The sequence below is a fragment of the Hesperophylax consimilis genome, chromosome 27, assembly GCF_061612785.1.
Source record: "Hesperophylax consimilis isolate HC1 chromosome 27, BYU_Hcon_1.0, whole genome shotgun sequence".
Classification (NCBI taxonomy): domain Eukaryota; kingdom Metazoa; phylum Arthropoda; class Insecta; order Trichoptera; family Limnephilidae; genus Hesperophylax; species Hesperophylax consimilis.
Window position 1 is genome coordinate 16970159 of NC_142862.1, and position 17638 is coordinate 16987796.

Here is a 17638-nt window from a genome sequence, read left to right on the forward strand (position 1 = left end):
CAAGTTCTGTGAAAGATTTTTTCAAGTTCTGTTTTTATTTCAGTTTTGTCGAGCAACTAGCCTACAATGATATAAAAACAGAACTTGAATAAGTCTTTCACAGAACCCGAAAATGAACGTTGAAATTTGATGTATTGTTCAAATTCTCCAAAACAACCCGTCCTAATAGTTTTTCACCGATTGCTTTGAAACTTTGACACAACGTTGCATTCGAACACGCGCATGTTTTTATATTCCTATTTTATATAGATGTCACCTGTGACAGGTAAAAACATGCTTTTTTTTAATAAACAGTTCCATCTGTTGGATGTAAAAGAAACACGCGCTATTATTTCTCTATCTGCACAGACAGACAGAGCCACAGTAATACATGGCGGGGTACAGCTAGTATCTTAAATAAAAATATATTACATCTTCAATAGTTGCAAAATTACTTTGTTGTGTCATTTTAATTATATGAAAATGAAACACTTTGTTTCACCACTTTTAATTAATAATAATCTAGATGTTTCAAAGTCCATGGCTTCTTCTTCAGGAAAATGAAAATTAATTTTGTTGACTGACGAAGAAGCCATTGGCTTTTAAACATCTGAATTATTATTAACAGTGGTGTATACAAAGGGTTTTATTACATATAGTAAAAATATATCAATTTTTTAAACCAATAGAAAAACAATAATGCTCATGTATTTTGTCCATAAAATTAATTTTAAACAGGGTTGTCACAATGCGCTCACCGCTTCCGCTCCACGGCAATGTGGGAATGTCAGCTGTCTGCGCCACAATGGAGGAGGCGATCTTGTCTCCGAGCGCCCACATGGCCTTCTCGGGGGGCCCGATGAACACAATGCCGTTGCGATGCAGCAGCTCCGGCAACTTAGGGTTCTCCGAGGCATGGCCCCAGCCAGCCCACACCGCCTGGAAGGAAATATAATAGTTATAATATTTTTATTATAGTTACTGCACCAAAGAGACCAAAGAAGACATAGACATGCCTTAACCGTTTGATTGCCAATCGTCGACTTTCGTCGATTCGTGTTTTAACGAAGATTGCCGATCGTCGATTTCCGTCGATTGCGTCAGTCGTGTTCTGATTCGCGCGTACGTCGGGTGTGGTGCTGCGGCGTTGGTAAATATTATTCTAATATTATCTTAATAGTTTTAAGATCGTAGTAAACCGTTTAAATATCAGATTCATTAATTATTTTTTTTATTTTAGTTAATTGAAAAAATATAACGTCGAGGGCGTCCTCTGAAATGTCTGACAGCGGGAGCGACGATTTCCACTCCTCTAATTCAAGTTCGACTAAGAGTAGCTCTGATGAGAGTGATGTCAGTGATGTCATACCTGTGTTTCCCAACCGCAGGATGCGAATTTCCAGTAATTCTTCGGATCGTGACCAAGAAATGGAGAATAACACCGGAAATTACTCATTTTCAAATGTACCTCCCGGAACCAATTTTTCTACCGAAAATTCTCATTTTTTCGAAACGCCTGGACTTCGGGATCCTCCTCCGCGTGATTCTAAACCAATATCATATTTTGATATATCAAAATCCTTGAAAATTTAAAGAATTTATGGGGTTTTAAAAAAATATATAGTTTCATAAAAAATAATGTTTTTTTGGTGGCATTTTACAAGCAAATGTATGATTTTTTTGGCACTCAAATGGTTAAGCAAAATCTGAATATCATTTCAACGAACCAGAAGCAAACCACATGACAATCTTGTTGGCACCAAGAAGGTTCAGGCACGTCTTAAATAAATTGATAATAATGACATCATTCGTACTTTGACCTTCGACGAATTCACATTGAAAAAACAAATGCGCAGAAAAGTAAAGTTCGCTAAATAGAGGTAACGGTTTGCAGCGCAGTCCATTGTGGGACTTTTCTGCGCAAGGCATTCACTCTGTATCTCATATTTCACGTTTTTGTTTTTAATGTGGTGAGTAATTTACAAAACATTTGTAAAAGTGTCTAAAAAAATACTGTAACAAAATATTCGATGATGGAAACAGGCCAAACCTTACAGGCAGGTCTATCTTTTCTTTGGTCTGTGATCTCCTTAAAAGTCCTGTACAAAATTATAAAATTTTTACAGAAGGATGAACTGGGAGACCTCAAGCCTGGTCCTGGTTAACACCTCGTAATTTGGTAGCCTCATGTTTCAAGCACAGTACGGATGCTACAAAAGTGGGCCCCCTTGGTACCAATCTCAGCCCAGTGGTCCCAAAGTTCCTTTAGTCTCAACAACATCCCTGGAGCCCGATGTAGTCCCAACCACAGCACTGGCGCTCCCAATATGAGGCCCTTTTGTCCCAACCACATCAAGTCTGATACAAACTCTTCTGTTATTCTGACTCTTGAAATGACCTGACTCAGTATTTGTTCAACTTCATGCCGCGTCTTCCTCAGGCATCCCCGACTTCTTACAAATAAATAAGTTATAAGGGTATTGTAATCATAGATTTAAACAGACGCGGATAGCAACTTTCTTTTAGTATAATAGAGATGAACAACTGCTTACTGCTGTTTAGAGTCAATAAATCCACCTGGATTTGACTGTTTATCCCATATTTTTAGGTTTTATGAAAAAATTTCAAAAAATCGCTAAATTTATAATTCATAAAAGTCACCTGACCAAATTTTGGTAGCTATAGCTCGAGTGGTTAACCCTCACCTGCACTTGTGTTCTGATGGCAATGTCCAAGATGAGCTCCACGTTGGCGTAGTTGTTATTGTTAGAGCCTCCGGGAACGGGCACGTAATGGTCCGCCATCTTTATGTACTCGGCATTGGCCTTTAGGTCTTCTGGGGTTACCTACAATATGTAAGGAAAATATTATGCGGTCATTATTATATTTTTGAAGGCAAAGTGTTTTAGGACCTTATATAATAAATAAATTTGATAATCTTTCTGTATTTTAAAAAACCTCCGACATAAGAATTCAGAACTTGTTCGGAGCGTTGATATATTTACGTTATAATATAATATGGGTGTTTCTAATTCTCATCACCATTATTGGCAATCATTGAAAACCACCATTTTGAATTTTCGACATTTAAACGGTCCCTGTTAAACGCTGATTGGGTGCTTTTATAATTCCTACAGTTATGACACGGCAACGGCAAAAATTAAACAAAAAACATTTTTTATTAATATTTATTAAAGGTAAACATATGTTTACAAGGCAAGGTTTTATGCAAAGCACAAAGGATAACAAATTATTATAAGCAATAATCAAATGTCGATACATTTTTGGCATAATATACCAAAAATGGCTCGAGTGATTTATAGTATTGTTTTAGTTTTCGTTACATATTTAGTTTATCATTTTTACAGCATGCTTTAAAAAACTTTTGGTATGTTTGTTCTTTGTTTTGTTGTTATATCTACGTAAAAACACAGCTGCATTTTATTCGCGTAAAGCAAATAAAATGAAATCTTGAAAATACAACTCGCTGGCCACACAAATAATAATTACACGCAAACAGAGCTAGAAAGTAATTAACTTACCATGACCACAAATCTCACGGAGCGCTCGTTCTTGAACATCTCGTAGGACCATCTTCTGATAGAGCGCATGCATTTTACTGCTCCTATGCCGTTGTTGGCAATCAGAACCTGCAAACAATCATAATACATTGGATCTATAAAGAAATTAAGGTTTTGGATATGTGAGAGTCACCAAGAACATGTGAAATTGGAGACATTCGAGGTCTACGTCTGAAGTTGAATTGCCAGGAGGCTTAATGAAGATAACTTTATTTTTTATCATTCATCTTTCTTCTTCTTCAATGGCGCTACAGCCCATTTCGAGCCTTGGCCTCCTTTAACATGAGCCTCCACCGCCCTCTGTCCTCGGCCGTCGTCTTCCAATCTGCAACATGGAGTAGTCCTCTGGCATCTTTCCTGACATCGTCCTCCCATCTCAGCCTAGGTCTGCCCGCCTTTCGTTTACCTCCCGGGTGTCCTGTTAGAACCTTCTTTGGTACACGTGTGCTTGGCATTCGGTGCACATGTCCGGCCAGATATATTTCATCTTAAAAATAATCAATATAAATATTGTTTATTTCAATTCTTTTATATATCGAGACACAAATAGACATCTATAATTTCCGCAATATATATATATATATATATTTATTTTGAATATCTATTTATGTGAGACTTCTTATCATTTTTACTAATGTATCTTATTTTATTATATGCTTTTGTTGTAACATTTAATATTTTTTTCTTTTTTTGTTGTATTATGTTTCCTTTATTTTTTTTAATTTTGTAGAATTTATAATAACTGTGATACTCTACTATTAAACTTTGTAGTGTGTAAAAGCCCATTAGGGCGTGTAATAATAATTAATAAATAATCTTTAACATTCACGTGTGTGGATATTAAAGATGATAAATTTAAAAAAATATTATTTAGTTTATATCTACATAGTGTACATCTATTCTAAAACTACTATAAAAATATTCTAATACCTGCGTACTAAGGTAGTGGGCAGACTGATGGAACCTAAGCGCAAGCCAAATACTAAGCTATCATACCCTTAAATTAAATATATCATTCCTGAGAGAAAGTCCAATTACATATATCCAATATTCCAATTATGTCCTAAATCCTGTATCTAAATTTCGCTAATTAACAATTAGTTAATCTTAAGTGACCTTCCAAGTAAGTATGGTACTGTATATTATCTCCATATATAGTAAGTGATAACATAAATCATTGTAGAAATGTATTATATATTTGTACAGCGCCCTTGAAGTGATTTCGCACAAAAACGGCGCTATGCAAATCATCCAAATATTATTATTATTAATATTTGGGCTTCACAACATTGAGACATAAACCATGAAAAATTGCAAGACTTTTGGCTTCCTTAACATAAAGGGGGTTCATTGAACATTTTGACACCTTTATAAGAAGTATTGTGTTGCCGATAAATTTGTCTTGGGAAATAAAATCGTTGCAGCTTCTCGTAGGATAGCCATGGACTGTACTATTAATAATAACACCTTTTCTTTAAATAACCTGGTAACATTTTATTATTTAACTTGTATATAAATATTAGGATATTATAGACCAAACGTTGCCACACACTTAGAATATTGAGTTGGCGTAGCACTATTTTTATCAAACTATATCTGCTACAGCACAATATAGATTTCATACTTCTGTTCTGAATTATTTCCATTCTTTCAACTTGAAGTTAGATTTCATATGCATATCACTGCAGCAGTTTGTCATGATGCTGACAGCAGTTTGTCATGATGCTGACAACTGCTTTGGTAGTTTAGCGGGTGTTTATATTGAAGAATAAAAAAAATCGTGCAATTCTAAAGGGATGAAATTTTCATTTTGATCAAATGGGATGGCGATATACAATGTCAGGCGAGTGTAAGAGAGACAGAGCGTGTGCTAAATGGGCAAGAACCAAAAGGTACTAAGTCAGTGGAGGCATTGCTTTCCATTCAAATCTACATTATGGAAGGCATTTCTAGTATTCTTCTTTATTCTATTGTAACGATTTGAAACTACTCGCCCCGTTGTCAAGCGCTTGGAAGAACTAATTAACTCAAGAAGCGTGCAATTGTGAACACAGCCACGGCCGGGTACTTAATCATAGACATCTGAGATTGCAAGCCAGTTCTAGGGAATTCGGACATCAGTCAAGACGTACGTCACGGAACGGATTCCAGAGAGATTTGCGCCGTTAAAAACGTGAGCGATTGTCATCATGCTAATTAGATTTTACAAAATGGTTTACTTTAAATAATATAAATTTGTTCTTCACAAGATATTTGGGAAGAGCTGGCGCCCTACATAATCAAGCGGGTTTAATATTTGAGATGTGAAACTTATCCTTTTAATTTTTACTACCCGCAGATTAACATTTTAGTATTGTATCTTCGCATCACTAGTTAGATTTTGTTTAACGATCTGAACATGCCCTGATCTTAATAATGAACGTAGAGTCTCTTGCTATTTAACTTGATATTAATGTAATTTAATAGATGAGTATTTTGATAATTAAACTCAATAAATTTTGTTCTCAGCATTCACGCAATTCCTTTGATTTCTGATTCCCTTATTTAATATTGTGCAACACATGAGTTTTATGTTTACACACTTTTCAGAAATTACACACCAATAAATCTCGGTACATTTGGCCTCCCAACGTGGTTTAAACCTAGTGATGTGTTATTTTGTGGGTAGGATGTAAATTTGTGCTCAATGTTTTTAGTGTAGTTAAAAATCTCAAGTGTTAATCTTGCTAATTTGTGAATTTATGATGACAGTCGCTCGCGGTTTTGATGCTCCGGGGATCTGTTTCGTGATGATATTCCATTAAATAATCATTCTACAAATTTTATATATTTGAGTGTCCCCTCTAGAACTCTAGCGCTCTGCGTTTTTCACTGTTTATTGACTTACAGTACGCTGTAGTCAAATTTTTTTTTTTTTGGTACGAGGCAAGATTATTGTCGTCGTGTATATTTGGTACATGTGCTAATTATTTATTTCATACCTACATAGCATAGTTTCTTCACGTCATGTCGGAACCGCAAATTGTTACGAGGAGTCAGGCCAAGATTCAGGATTCTGTGACAATGCTGAAAAAAAATGAAGCTTCGCCGGAGGGACAGGCGGAAACGCAATCCTCTTCCTGCAAGCCATTCCCCGTGCACAAATGGAATCTGGTTTTTGACGGATCCACATGCGTACGCAATTTCATAGAACGTGTAGAAGAACTAGCAGATTCTCGTGGTGTAAGTACCAATAATCTATTTTCTAGCGCGATTGAATTTTTCACAGGCGATGCTTTGAACTGGTTCAGGGTGAACCGTTTTACTTTTAATTCATGGTCAGAGATTGTTGCGGGTTTGAAGGAGGAGTTCGAACTCTTGGACCATGAGAAACGTCTTGTAGCTCAGTTAAGAACTACATGGCAAAAACCCAAAGAAAACCTGGGTTCATTTATAACTACAGTCTTACTATTGAATAATCGCCTCTCTAAGAAATTGCCGGAAGAGGAAATATTAGAAATTCTAATGTGTAATATGTTGCCAAGATACATACATAAACTTTCTCTTACAGAGGTGACTAATATTACTGCTCTAAAGAAATTTGGAAAAATGATAGAATTGGCAGATAGTCGCACGGATACTAGAAACCATCCTGCAAATTCAAATTCTTACAATTCCAAAGCCAATAATTCTGCCAACAATACTCCATCTAATATTAATAACAGGGAGGCCTCTCGCAATAATAACAATTATAATCATAATGTCAAAAGAAATCAAAGGTATTTTTATAACAATAATCAAAGCGCTCAAAACGGGAATTTCAGAGAACCAGTGAGATGTTTCCGCTGTGGTCAACCTGGTGTAAAGACTCCTGACTGCAGATGCAAGAACCGAAAAAACTAGCAGCCCGGGTTACCTGTGCAGTGGGCGAGGAGACATCTTCATCTACTGTGCCGTGTGACCCGGAGTGGTCTAATTGGCTTGCTGTCGTGGAGAAATTCTACCAGGACCTTAGAACGTCAAAGGCGGAGAGAGCGGGTAATGATGGCCGTCCTCACATATCATTTCAGGTTCGAAATACTAAATTTTCTGGTTTGCTAGATTCAGGTTCTCACCTTTCTATTTTGGGAAATAACTTTCACACACATTTGGTGAGATTAGGATTTAGTTTGGCGATTTTAAAAAGAAAATTTTCTCTAACTTCTGCGACAGGTCACTCAGTACAATGTACACAACAGATAACAGTTCCGGTGCTGTATAAAAACATTGTCAAATATTTTACTTTTGTAGTTATGCCTGAGATCACTTCAAATGTAATTCTAGGTATAGACTTTTGGCAACATTTTAATATTTGTCCGGAAATTTGCAAATATATATCACCACGGGAATCAAAATCTGAGCCGAAATCAGTCACAGAGATAAAAGGATTAGAAAACAGCTTAAATTTATCGAATAGACAGAAGCATGAGCTTAAATGCGTTATAGACGAATTTAAAGATATCTCGGGAGACAGGTTAGGTAAAACCGATTTGGAATATCACGTCATTGACACAGGTGATGCTCAACCGGTAAAACAAAGATATTACCCAGTTTCACCACACTTGCTACCGGCGGTACATAAAGAATTAGATAGAATGTTAGAGTTAGGAGTCGTGGAACCAAGTCATAGTGCGTGGAACAGTCCGATCTTACTTGTTCCCAAGAAGGATGGGTCATTTAGGTTATGTTTGGACAGTAGAACTTTAAACTCGCTGTCGAAAAAAGACAGTTTTCCTATTCCTTATGTTTCAAGCATACTAGATTCCTTAGGCGGTGCTAAATACCTGTCTACTATTGACTTGACAGCAGCTTTCTGGCAAATTCCTTTGGAGGAAAACTCTAAAGAGAAGACGGCTTTTACTGTTCCGAAACGAGGATTATTCCATTTTGCTAGAATGCCATTCGGTCTTCATGGAGCGAGTTCTAGAATGATGCGCTTAATGGATAAAATATTTGGACCTGAATTTGAGGGCAAAGTATTTTATTACTTAGATGATATAATAATTATAAGCACTTCATTTGAGGAACACATGTCTCTTTTGAGGAAAGTTCGACAAAAACTTTCTGATGCGGGTCTAACTATCAATATGGACAAATCTGTTTTTTGTAGAGACTCGTTAAAGTTTCTGGGTTATGTCGTCGATAGTCAAGGTTTAAGAACCGATCCAGATAAAGTTAAAGCCATAGTGGATTTTCCTATACCGAACTCGCAAAAAAGCTTAAGACGTTTTATAGGCATATTATCTTGGTATAAAAGGTTTATTTGTAACTTTTCCATAATAGCAGCTCCGTTACATAATTTAACAAGAAAGGAATTTACGGGAAACAAATTTAAATGGAACAGTCAGGCAGATATAGCTTTTAAAAAACTTAAAGATATTTTAGTGAGCGCACCTGTTTTAGCTTGTCCTAACTTTGAAAAACCTTTCATCATATCATGCGACGCATCCAACACCGGGATAGGGGCGGTCCTGACGCAGGTAGACGATTCGGGTAGAGAACACCCTATATCATTTATTAGTAGGTCTCTGAGTGCTCAAGAGAGAAATCATTCAACTACAGAGAAAGAGCTAAATGCAATGATTTTTGCTCTGGAAAAATTTAGGGCTTACATAGAAGGTTCTGTCATACCGGTTAAAATAATAACAGATCATTACAGTCTAAAATGGTTAGTGAATATTAAATCTCCTACAGGCAGATTAGCAAGATGGGCTGTCAGGTTACAGCAATACAATTTTATTATAGAACACCGTAAAGGAAAAGATAATATAGTACCTGACGCATTATCACGTGATCCCGTAGAATTAGCTGTAGTAGGACAAACTTCACCAACCAAAGAATCGTGGTACGATAAAATGTGTAGAAATGTTCTAGCTTTTCCAAATAAATTTCATGCTTGGAAAGTTGATAATGGAGTATTGTACAAACACATACAGAGTATGGAAGCGCTACACAGAGTGTATGACTGGAAAGAAGTGGTACCTAAAGAGTCTAGGAAAGATATAATAACACAATATCATGTACCTCCTTCGTGTGCTCATTTTGGTATTATGAAGACTTTGAATAGAATTAGTCAGAAATATTACTGGCCGAAGATGGCGGCCGACGTAAAATCATTCATTAGCAAATGTCACACTTGCTTGGGTCATAAGAGTACGAATCAGTTACCACCAGGTCTAATGGGTGATCCCAAATTGGTTCAACGTCCTTGGCAAATGATTGCCACAGATTTATTAGGTCCTTTCCCCAGCTCCTACAAAAAAGGCTATACATATTTGTTAGTAATCTCTGACTTCTTTACAAAATACTCTAAACTTTTCCCATTAAGAAAAGCTACTGGAAAGAATATTGTTGAGATCATGGAAAATGAGATATTTTACAAGTTTGGGGTGCCTGATACAATAATTCTGGATAATGGTCCCCAATATATTTCAAAAGACATGAAAGCGTTAGTTAGCAAGTTTCATATAAGACACCTCTTTTACAACTGTAGATACCATCCGCAAAATAATCCGGTTGAAAGGATTAACAGAGTGTTAGTGTCTGCTATTAGCTCGTACGTCGGTGGTGATCATCGGAGATGGGCAGATTGTCTACATGAAATTGAACTAGCTATTAACACGGCAGTACATGAGGTAACCGGATATACTCCCTTTTTCTTGAACTTTGGTAGGGAAATTATTATTTCAGGAAACGACTACAAGTCTTCAGACTTCAACCCCGAAGATATCAGATTTGCCGCACGGGATTCTTGGGCTTCGGATTTGGACGAATTGAACGATATTTTTTCACAGGTTCGTACGTCTCTAAGGCAGTCGTATGAAAAGAACAAAACTCAGTATAATCTACGTCGTAGGGACATACAATATGAAATTGGTGACATCGTTTGGCGCCGATCGTTCGTTCTTTCAGACGCTAGTAAGTATTTTTCAGCGAAATTAGCTCCCAAGTTTATTCGCAGCAAAATCATTAAGAAATTGTCTCCAGTTGCTTACATTTTAGCTGATTTAAATGGAAAACCTGTGGGAACCTTTCACATTAAGGATATAATCAAACATGAAATCTCAGATTAACGTCGTGTAGGTCAGGAGGGTATTTTAATTATTTTATATACTCTTGTTTCCATTATGCGCAATAGTGGAAGCGATTAAAAGATTCCATTTAACGTGAGAGCATGACTAAAACTTATGTTCTCACATTGAATGCAATTTTATATTTGTTTATGATGTTATTTTGTTTGTCCGTGTCCAGGTATTACTAATATATGTATTTTGCTATTTTTATACTTGTTCAGTGTGCAAGGGTGACATACCCTTACCCTTACGCATTGAATGTGTGCATATGAATGTACATAATACTAAATTTTGTAAATTTATATATTCAAGTCATCAAATATTAAGTTTGGATGTGTGTGAGTACATTGTACATCCGTTTGGGATTTTGATGATTTTCATATGTACTTTTGAAGTTTTCATTTTGAAATGGTTATGTAATTAACTGTTTTCAAGATGCGCTTGCTAGTCCGGAATGGTGGGCGTATCTTCAAGATAGTTTATAGTAGAATACGGTTGGGTTTTGTGTTTCGTTGTCTTGTTCTGTTTCTTTGTCTTGTTCTGTTTCATTATGCTATTATTAATAAGTTTTTTATGCCCTTTGGGGATGTTACATACTATAAGCTGGAGAAATAGTGCATTTTCAATTGCATGTGGTACAATACCGTGCCTATATTTATCAAATTATTAATGTTAATTTGGGTTATCCCATTCATTAATCTATAGTATCAAATGAGTATGTATATTCCTTGCAGGATCTGCTGGATATTGGTTACAATTTTCTTATAATAGATTAAATGATTTATAGTTAGTACTATTTATTATGTTGCTTTGAGTTAGAAGGCAAACCGAAGAGTTCATTAAGAATCTTTGGCATTGGGTTACTATTTTCATCACATGATAGCAATCAGATGCTTAGAATATCTATTTAGTAACTTTAGGAAGTTATGAAACCCTGCCAACGGTTTTCTATGTAATTTCTTTTGGTAGTGCTTATTTTATCCATTTGGGTTTTTTTTTCTTTTTGGATTCACATTTTATGTTGTTTTTTATCTTTACAAATTAGAATAAAAATAAATATAAATTAATTAAATAGAGAGATTTGAAATCCTCAACACAAAAAAATGCATGTGGCATATGCCAACGCCGGTTTACTTTTAATTTTATTTTAAAGATAATAAAGCTTCCTTCTTCGGGTTGCGGGGGCCATTCTTGAGCTCGGAATGACCTCAACAAGTCGAACTAGCATTCGATAATTCAATCAATACCTTGTTCTTGATCGAATCATGGAATGTTAATTGGTTCTTTATTCTTAGAGATTTACAAAATAGAATAAGAATAATTCAATCTTACTGCTAATTTCATCATCGGATTACATTTTAACTGAAAATTTAAATTTTGATTTATACTATACTACAATGGGGTATTACAGAATTTGTTTATTCACAAGCTAATTTATTTCTCAAATTTTATCAATATCAAAAACAAAACTTATTTTCACTCAGATCTATAGGAAGGATAATAATGTTCATCTTCATATAGAAATCTTAATATCTATTTCACAGTTAAAAGCTTAAATTTTTAAACTTTGAAATAACTTGTTAGTAAAATTATAATAAAATTTATTTATAAAGATATTTAAAATATCATTCTATTTTAGAGGAGTGACATCTAGGTGGGCTGTTTTGAAACTTCAATTTATAACTTTATAACTAAACAATCAGTTCTAACTTAAATTTTTTTTCTAATTTTCATCAGTAAACCATTTTATAGTATAGCTTAGTCTTCGCAACATCAAGAATTAACATCAACGTTAAATCGCAATCATCACTACAAATTCAAGACCTTAACATATACTGCCCGGTGGAATTCATTGCTGCTTTTGGCCAAAACAATTACAATCTACATGGAAGGAAGAACTTCATATTCATATGGACATCTTTATACAAAATGGACCTGTCATCTGCACTGGACAATATCAAGAAGACTATCAAAATTGAACTTCAACTTTCTTCTTCTACATTGATCTTCGGCTTTCATCTGTACACTCTTTGGATGCTCATCCCAGCAGTTTCAAAATTCATCATGGCCAGATTAGGAGGAGGAGTTTCGCCTTCATACAATCACCAAACAAACCTCTAAGCTGATAATCACCACTTCTGCCTTCAAGACCTGGACCCTGTACGTGACCTTCATATTGGATACAAATTACCTGGTTTCAAGGATACATTCTGAAATCAATTCTTCCAGAGCATATCACCTATTGGCATGATCAGCAAGCTTCCTGTCTTGAAATGTGTAAAGGCGCCAGGAGGGCCTCAAATTTCCTTGGAAATTTTTTTGGAGGGAAGGGAGTAATGTAACGATTTGAAACTACTCGCCCCGTTGTCAAGCGCTTGGAAGAACTAATTAACTCAAGAAGCGTGCAATTGTGAACACAGCCACGGCCGGGTACTTAATCATAGACATCTGAGATTGCAAGCCAGTTCTAGGGAATTCGGACATCAGTCAAGACGTACGTCACGGAACGGATTCCAGAGAGATTTGCGCCGTTAAAAACGTGAGCGATTGTCATCATGCTAATTAGATTTTACAAAATGGTTTACTTTAAATAATATAAATTTGTTCTTCACAAGATATTTGGGAAGAGCTGGCGCCCTACATAATCAAGCGGGTTTAATATTTGAGATGTGAAACTTATCCTTTTAATTTTTACTACCCGCAGATTAACATTTTAGTATTGTATCTTCGCATCACTAGTTAGATTTTGTTTAACGATCTGAACATGCCCTGATCTTAATAATGAACGTAGAGTCTCTTGCTATTTAACTTGATATTAATGTAATTTAATAGATGAGTATTTTGATAATTAAACTCAATAAATTTTGTTCTCAGCATTCACGCAATTCCTTTGATTTCTGATTCCCTTATTTAATATTGTGCAACACATGAGTTTTATGTTTACACACTTTTCAGAAATTACACACCAATAAATCTCGGTACACTATGTGCACAATCTGTTTAGCAGATGGGCTGCATTGATTATTTACAACAAAGTTCTCAGCGGTAGGACCATTATTATCACAAAATGGGAAGTATTTGAGAATATGTAACATAATGGAAAGTATTTGGAAATACGTAACATGATGGGAAGTATTTGGGAATATGTAAAATAATGGGACGTATTTGGGAATATGTAACATAATGGGAAGTATTTGGGAATATGTAACATGATGGGAAGGATTTGGGAATATGTAACATAATGGGAAGTATTTGGGAATATGTAGTACTAAAATGGTAGAAGGTCTGAAAAGTAGCTTACTTTATTGATGACTCGGGTACCCTTGAACCTGCGCACAAACTCCTCGGGTGTGGCGACGGTGAAATCCTTTTCTTGCAGACGATTGTTATGCATCAACACTGTGCCCTGGGACATGGAAGGTCTGGAATAAATAAAATTCAACTGTTAATAAAGTTGAAAAAAAGAGTTCATTGTATTAGCATGAATCGAAACCAATAATCAGTACTGGCAGAGATAATAAAACATAGTAATGAGACATTATTTTAAAGGAAGCAGGGACTTAAAGAGACCCATGTTGCAGGAGGAGCAGTGAACCTGGGACTTAAAGAGACCCATGTTGCAGGAGGAGCAGTGAACCTGGACTTAAAGAGACCCATGTAGTAGGAGGAAGCAGTGAACCTGGGACATAAAGAGACCCATGTTGCAGGAGGAGCAGTGAACCTGGGACATAAAGAGACCCATGTAGTAGGAGGAAGCAGTGAGAACCTGGAACTTAAAGAGACCCATTTTGTAGGAAGAACAGAGAACTTGGGACCCATTCTGTAGTTGATGTTGGGCACAGGTTTGGCGTGTTTCCCAACTGTGCACCGGTGCCGAAGGGATCAATGACGCTAGTTCCTCGAAGCATATTTCATTGGAAAGACTGGAAGAACAAGGACAGCATTCCTAACTGAAGCTGTGCTCCAAAGATTGCAATCCATTTGTTAAGATACAGGAAACTATGAAACGGACTACCCGTTTCTGCACAGTCAAGGATTTATAAACTAAAACTAAGATGGTACATAGAAAACCTTAAAATGCATTTGTTATACTAACAAAATATTAATTCATTGCAATTATGTATGTAAATGGATTTATTACAAGTGTGTTGTAGTGAGTGCTGCGCAAACCCATGAAAATCACAAGATAATCTGAATTCCTGTAAAATCAATTCCAATTTTGAAAATGGTAAAATGTTATATCATAGGTAGGTGTACCTACTTACTTTATCACTTGTCTGAATTCTTCACACAATCAGTTCCAATTTTGCAAATGACAAATAAATTCAAATCAAATTTGAGTTCATTAAATGAGATTTTACTCAGGATGCATAGATAAATAAAATTAGTACAAAAACTAAATACAACAACGAAAAAACTAAAAATCTCACAAATCGTGTGGTTCAGAAAAATTATGAAATTAAAAAGAACAAAACAAACAATACTGAATTATCTCTGGTGTGCAGAGTTCCTTCAATTTAATTTTTATCTATGGCCATTCATTGCCAAGTAGCGATCAAAACCAATATTTTTTTATGAAAGTTTGCACATTTCGCGTTTTGTTTAAGTTAGTGGAAGACATTGTGTTCGTTGTGGGGTGCGTTGGAATGCAAAATTACAGTGACATTTCTAAAGTCAGTGACTTTAAATAGCAGATACTCTTACCGTAATCTGCAACACCAAACACCAACATGGTTACAGCGAAATGAAGGCGGCCCAAAACAAAATATCAATAAAAATTAGATGGAGTCAACTGTTTGTTAAAAATATATGTATTTTGTGTGCACATGAGAGATATCAATTATTGAGCTTCGAAAATCAGACAAGCTATACTATTTTCTTGGAAAACATTTTGAATGTACTGATGAGTATGTCAAAATTATTGAAGTAACATAAGTCATGTCAACTTAATTAGTACAAGAAACAACTATTTATATCGGTGAACAAGCACAAACAGGTTATTAATTATGTTCTTAGTTTGAGTTATTATAATTTGTGCAAATTTTGAGTGAAACGGAACTGAAAAAAAACTTGAAATTTGAATATAAAAATTGAACTTTAATGCATCTTTTACCATCTCCTCCGAAGTAAATAGTTTTTTCCTCTAAAAATTACGTTGAAACGACGTGATATGGAACCTTTAGAAGGGTAAGTTGGTGAAGCTCCAACAACCTAATACGTCAGTAGTGTGCCGAGGGTAAAAATCCCTATTTTTTGACATTAATACATTTGCATTTGCAAATGTATTAATGTCAGGTTACCATATGGATACGCCGGCGCTGGACGGATTCAAATTTTTAGTATCCAATGGGTACTTTTGGCGCTTGAGAAGTGAAATTATTTGTGGTTATTAAGAAGTAAGAAAACTTTACCCAATATTCCATAATAGGTAAAGTTATTATATGCATTTTGCCACTCTCTTCACTGTTTCACTAATTTACTAACACAATTTAGAAGAGCACACAATCAAGAAACAAAAAATAAAATAAACCAACTATGAAAATTATATGTTCACAATCAGACAGTCTGTAGACTTCTTCAGCGGGATCTTTTGTATCTAGTAGCAATTGGTAGAATCTGGGTGTTCGGATATATGGGCAGAAGGAAAATCTTGTTCTATTGTAAATTAGGATAAAAAAATAATATTGTTGTAATTCTGCAGTTCTTTAAAATTAATCAATATCTTCTCTTTCTTTACTATTTTAACACTTATCATATAATTTACACAATATTCTTTCCTTCAATCCAATCTCAATCCATTCCTTAATTCTTAACCCTTTGTTTCCCGCCTAAACTGTATTTTTCCTTCGTAATACATCTGTCAACACCAACACTTTTGTCTAATGCACTTTAAAAATGGAAGGCATCCAAATACTGAAAAAAATCTATTAGGAAAGTACCTACTTTAATTTTGTAACAATTGTTTGAGCAAGTGACTGTGGTAATCTTCTTTTTTATTTTTCTAATAAGAAAAACAAATATTCTCAGATTACATATTACTGACTCGACTAACTTATTGAAGATCCTAGTGGATGAAGGTGCTTTTTATTGACACCTCACAAGAGCGAGATTAGTACTTGCTTTGGTTTAATGTTCTATTAATAATGAAATTCCAATATCTTATCCTTAAATCAATCATTTCTTTAAAGGCATTGCACAAAATTGATCGTAGTAATAAATTGATCATAGTAATAAATTGATCATAGTAATAAATTGACCATAGTAATAAATTGATCATAATAATAAATTGTACAGAGTAATAAATTAATCTTAGTATTGATAGATGCAATACCAATTCCAACCAAAATGAATTTATGCAAAGGACATGTAACTACTATAATAATAAATTTGCAAATATAGACACTCGTGCTGACATATTCACTGCTAGTTACTATCACTACAGAATTTCATTGTATCACATTCTAACTCATATTAACCACTGTTAAAATGATTGTACCTAATATTTTAATATTACTTGCGTGGCAACTTTTCCTCATCCCTCTCCTCCCCTTTCCCGTTCCAACCCAAGTCTATTTAAGTATAGTTAAAATCACTTTTATATATTGCTGTTTATGGTAGGCATATTATAGGTTTATCGTTTACAGGTTAGTTTTATGTTTCTATATATATCTGTGAACATTAATAATTGGTCTATTTTTTGTTATTCTCTTATGTACATTATATTACTAAGACTGTTTATGTTCCTAAAATAAATAAATAAATAAATAAATTACGGTGTAATAAATTGATCATAGGCGATGCACCACGTCGTGTAACATTTGGAATTGGGCCACTAACAATAACACTCCTTATGTAGATGGCGATAAGGTAGGTAATTCTCGCTTAACACCAGCCACCTGTTTTGATTTTGAAAAAAAAAAAACTCCAACAGACATGTTTTATTTTGTTTCGCAAAGTTAGAGCACAAATGATATTTAAAGGTTTTAC

The 17638-nt window shown here is 35.0% G+C and overlaps 1 protein-coding gene across 11 annotated transcripts in view; it reads right to left on the reverse strand.

Moving 5' to 3' along the window:
- ACC (acetyl-CoA carboxylase) overlaps window positions 1-17638 on the reverse strand; it is a 188388-nt gene that overhangs the window by 59768 nt on the left and 110982 nt on the right. For all 11 annotated transcript variants that reach the window (XM_089647729.1, XM_089647726.1, XM_089647728.1 and 8 more), the window contains 4 exons: window positions 13953-14073; window positions 3522-3629; window positions 2685-2825; window positions 738-918 (listed from right to left, as the gene is read on the reverse strand). In XM_089647729.1, coding sequence (XP_089503855.1) covers window positions 738-918; window positions 2685-2825; window positions 3522-3629; window positions 13953-14073 — 551 coding nt within the window. The remainder of the gene's footprint in view (window positions 1-737; window positions 919-2684; window positions 2826-3521; window positions 3630-13952; window positions 14074-17638) is intronic.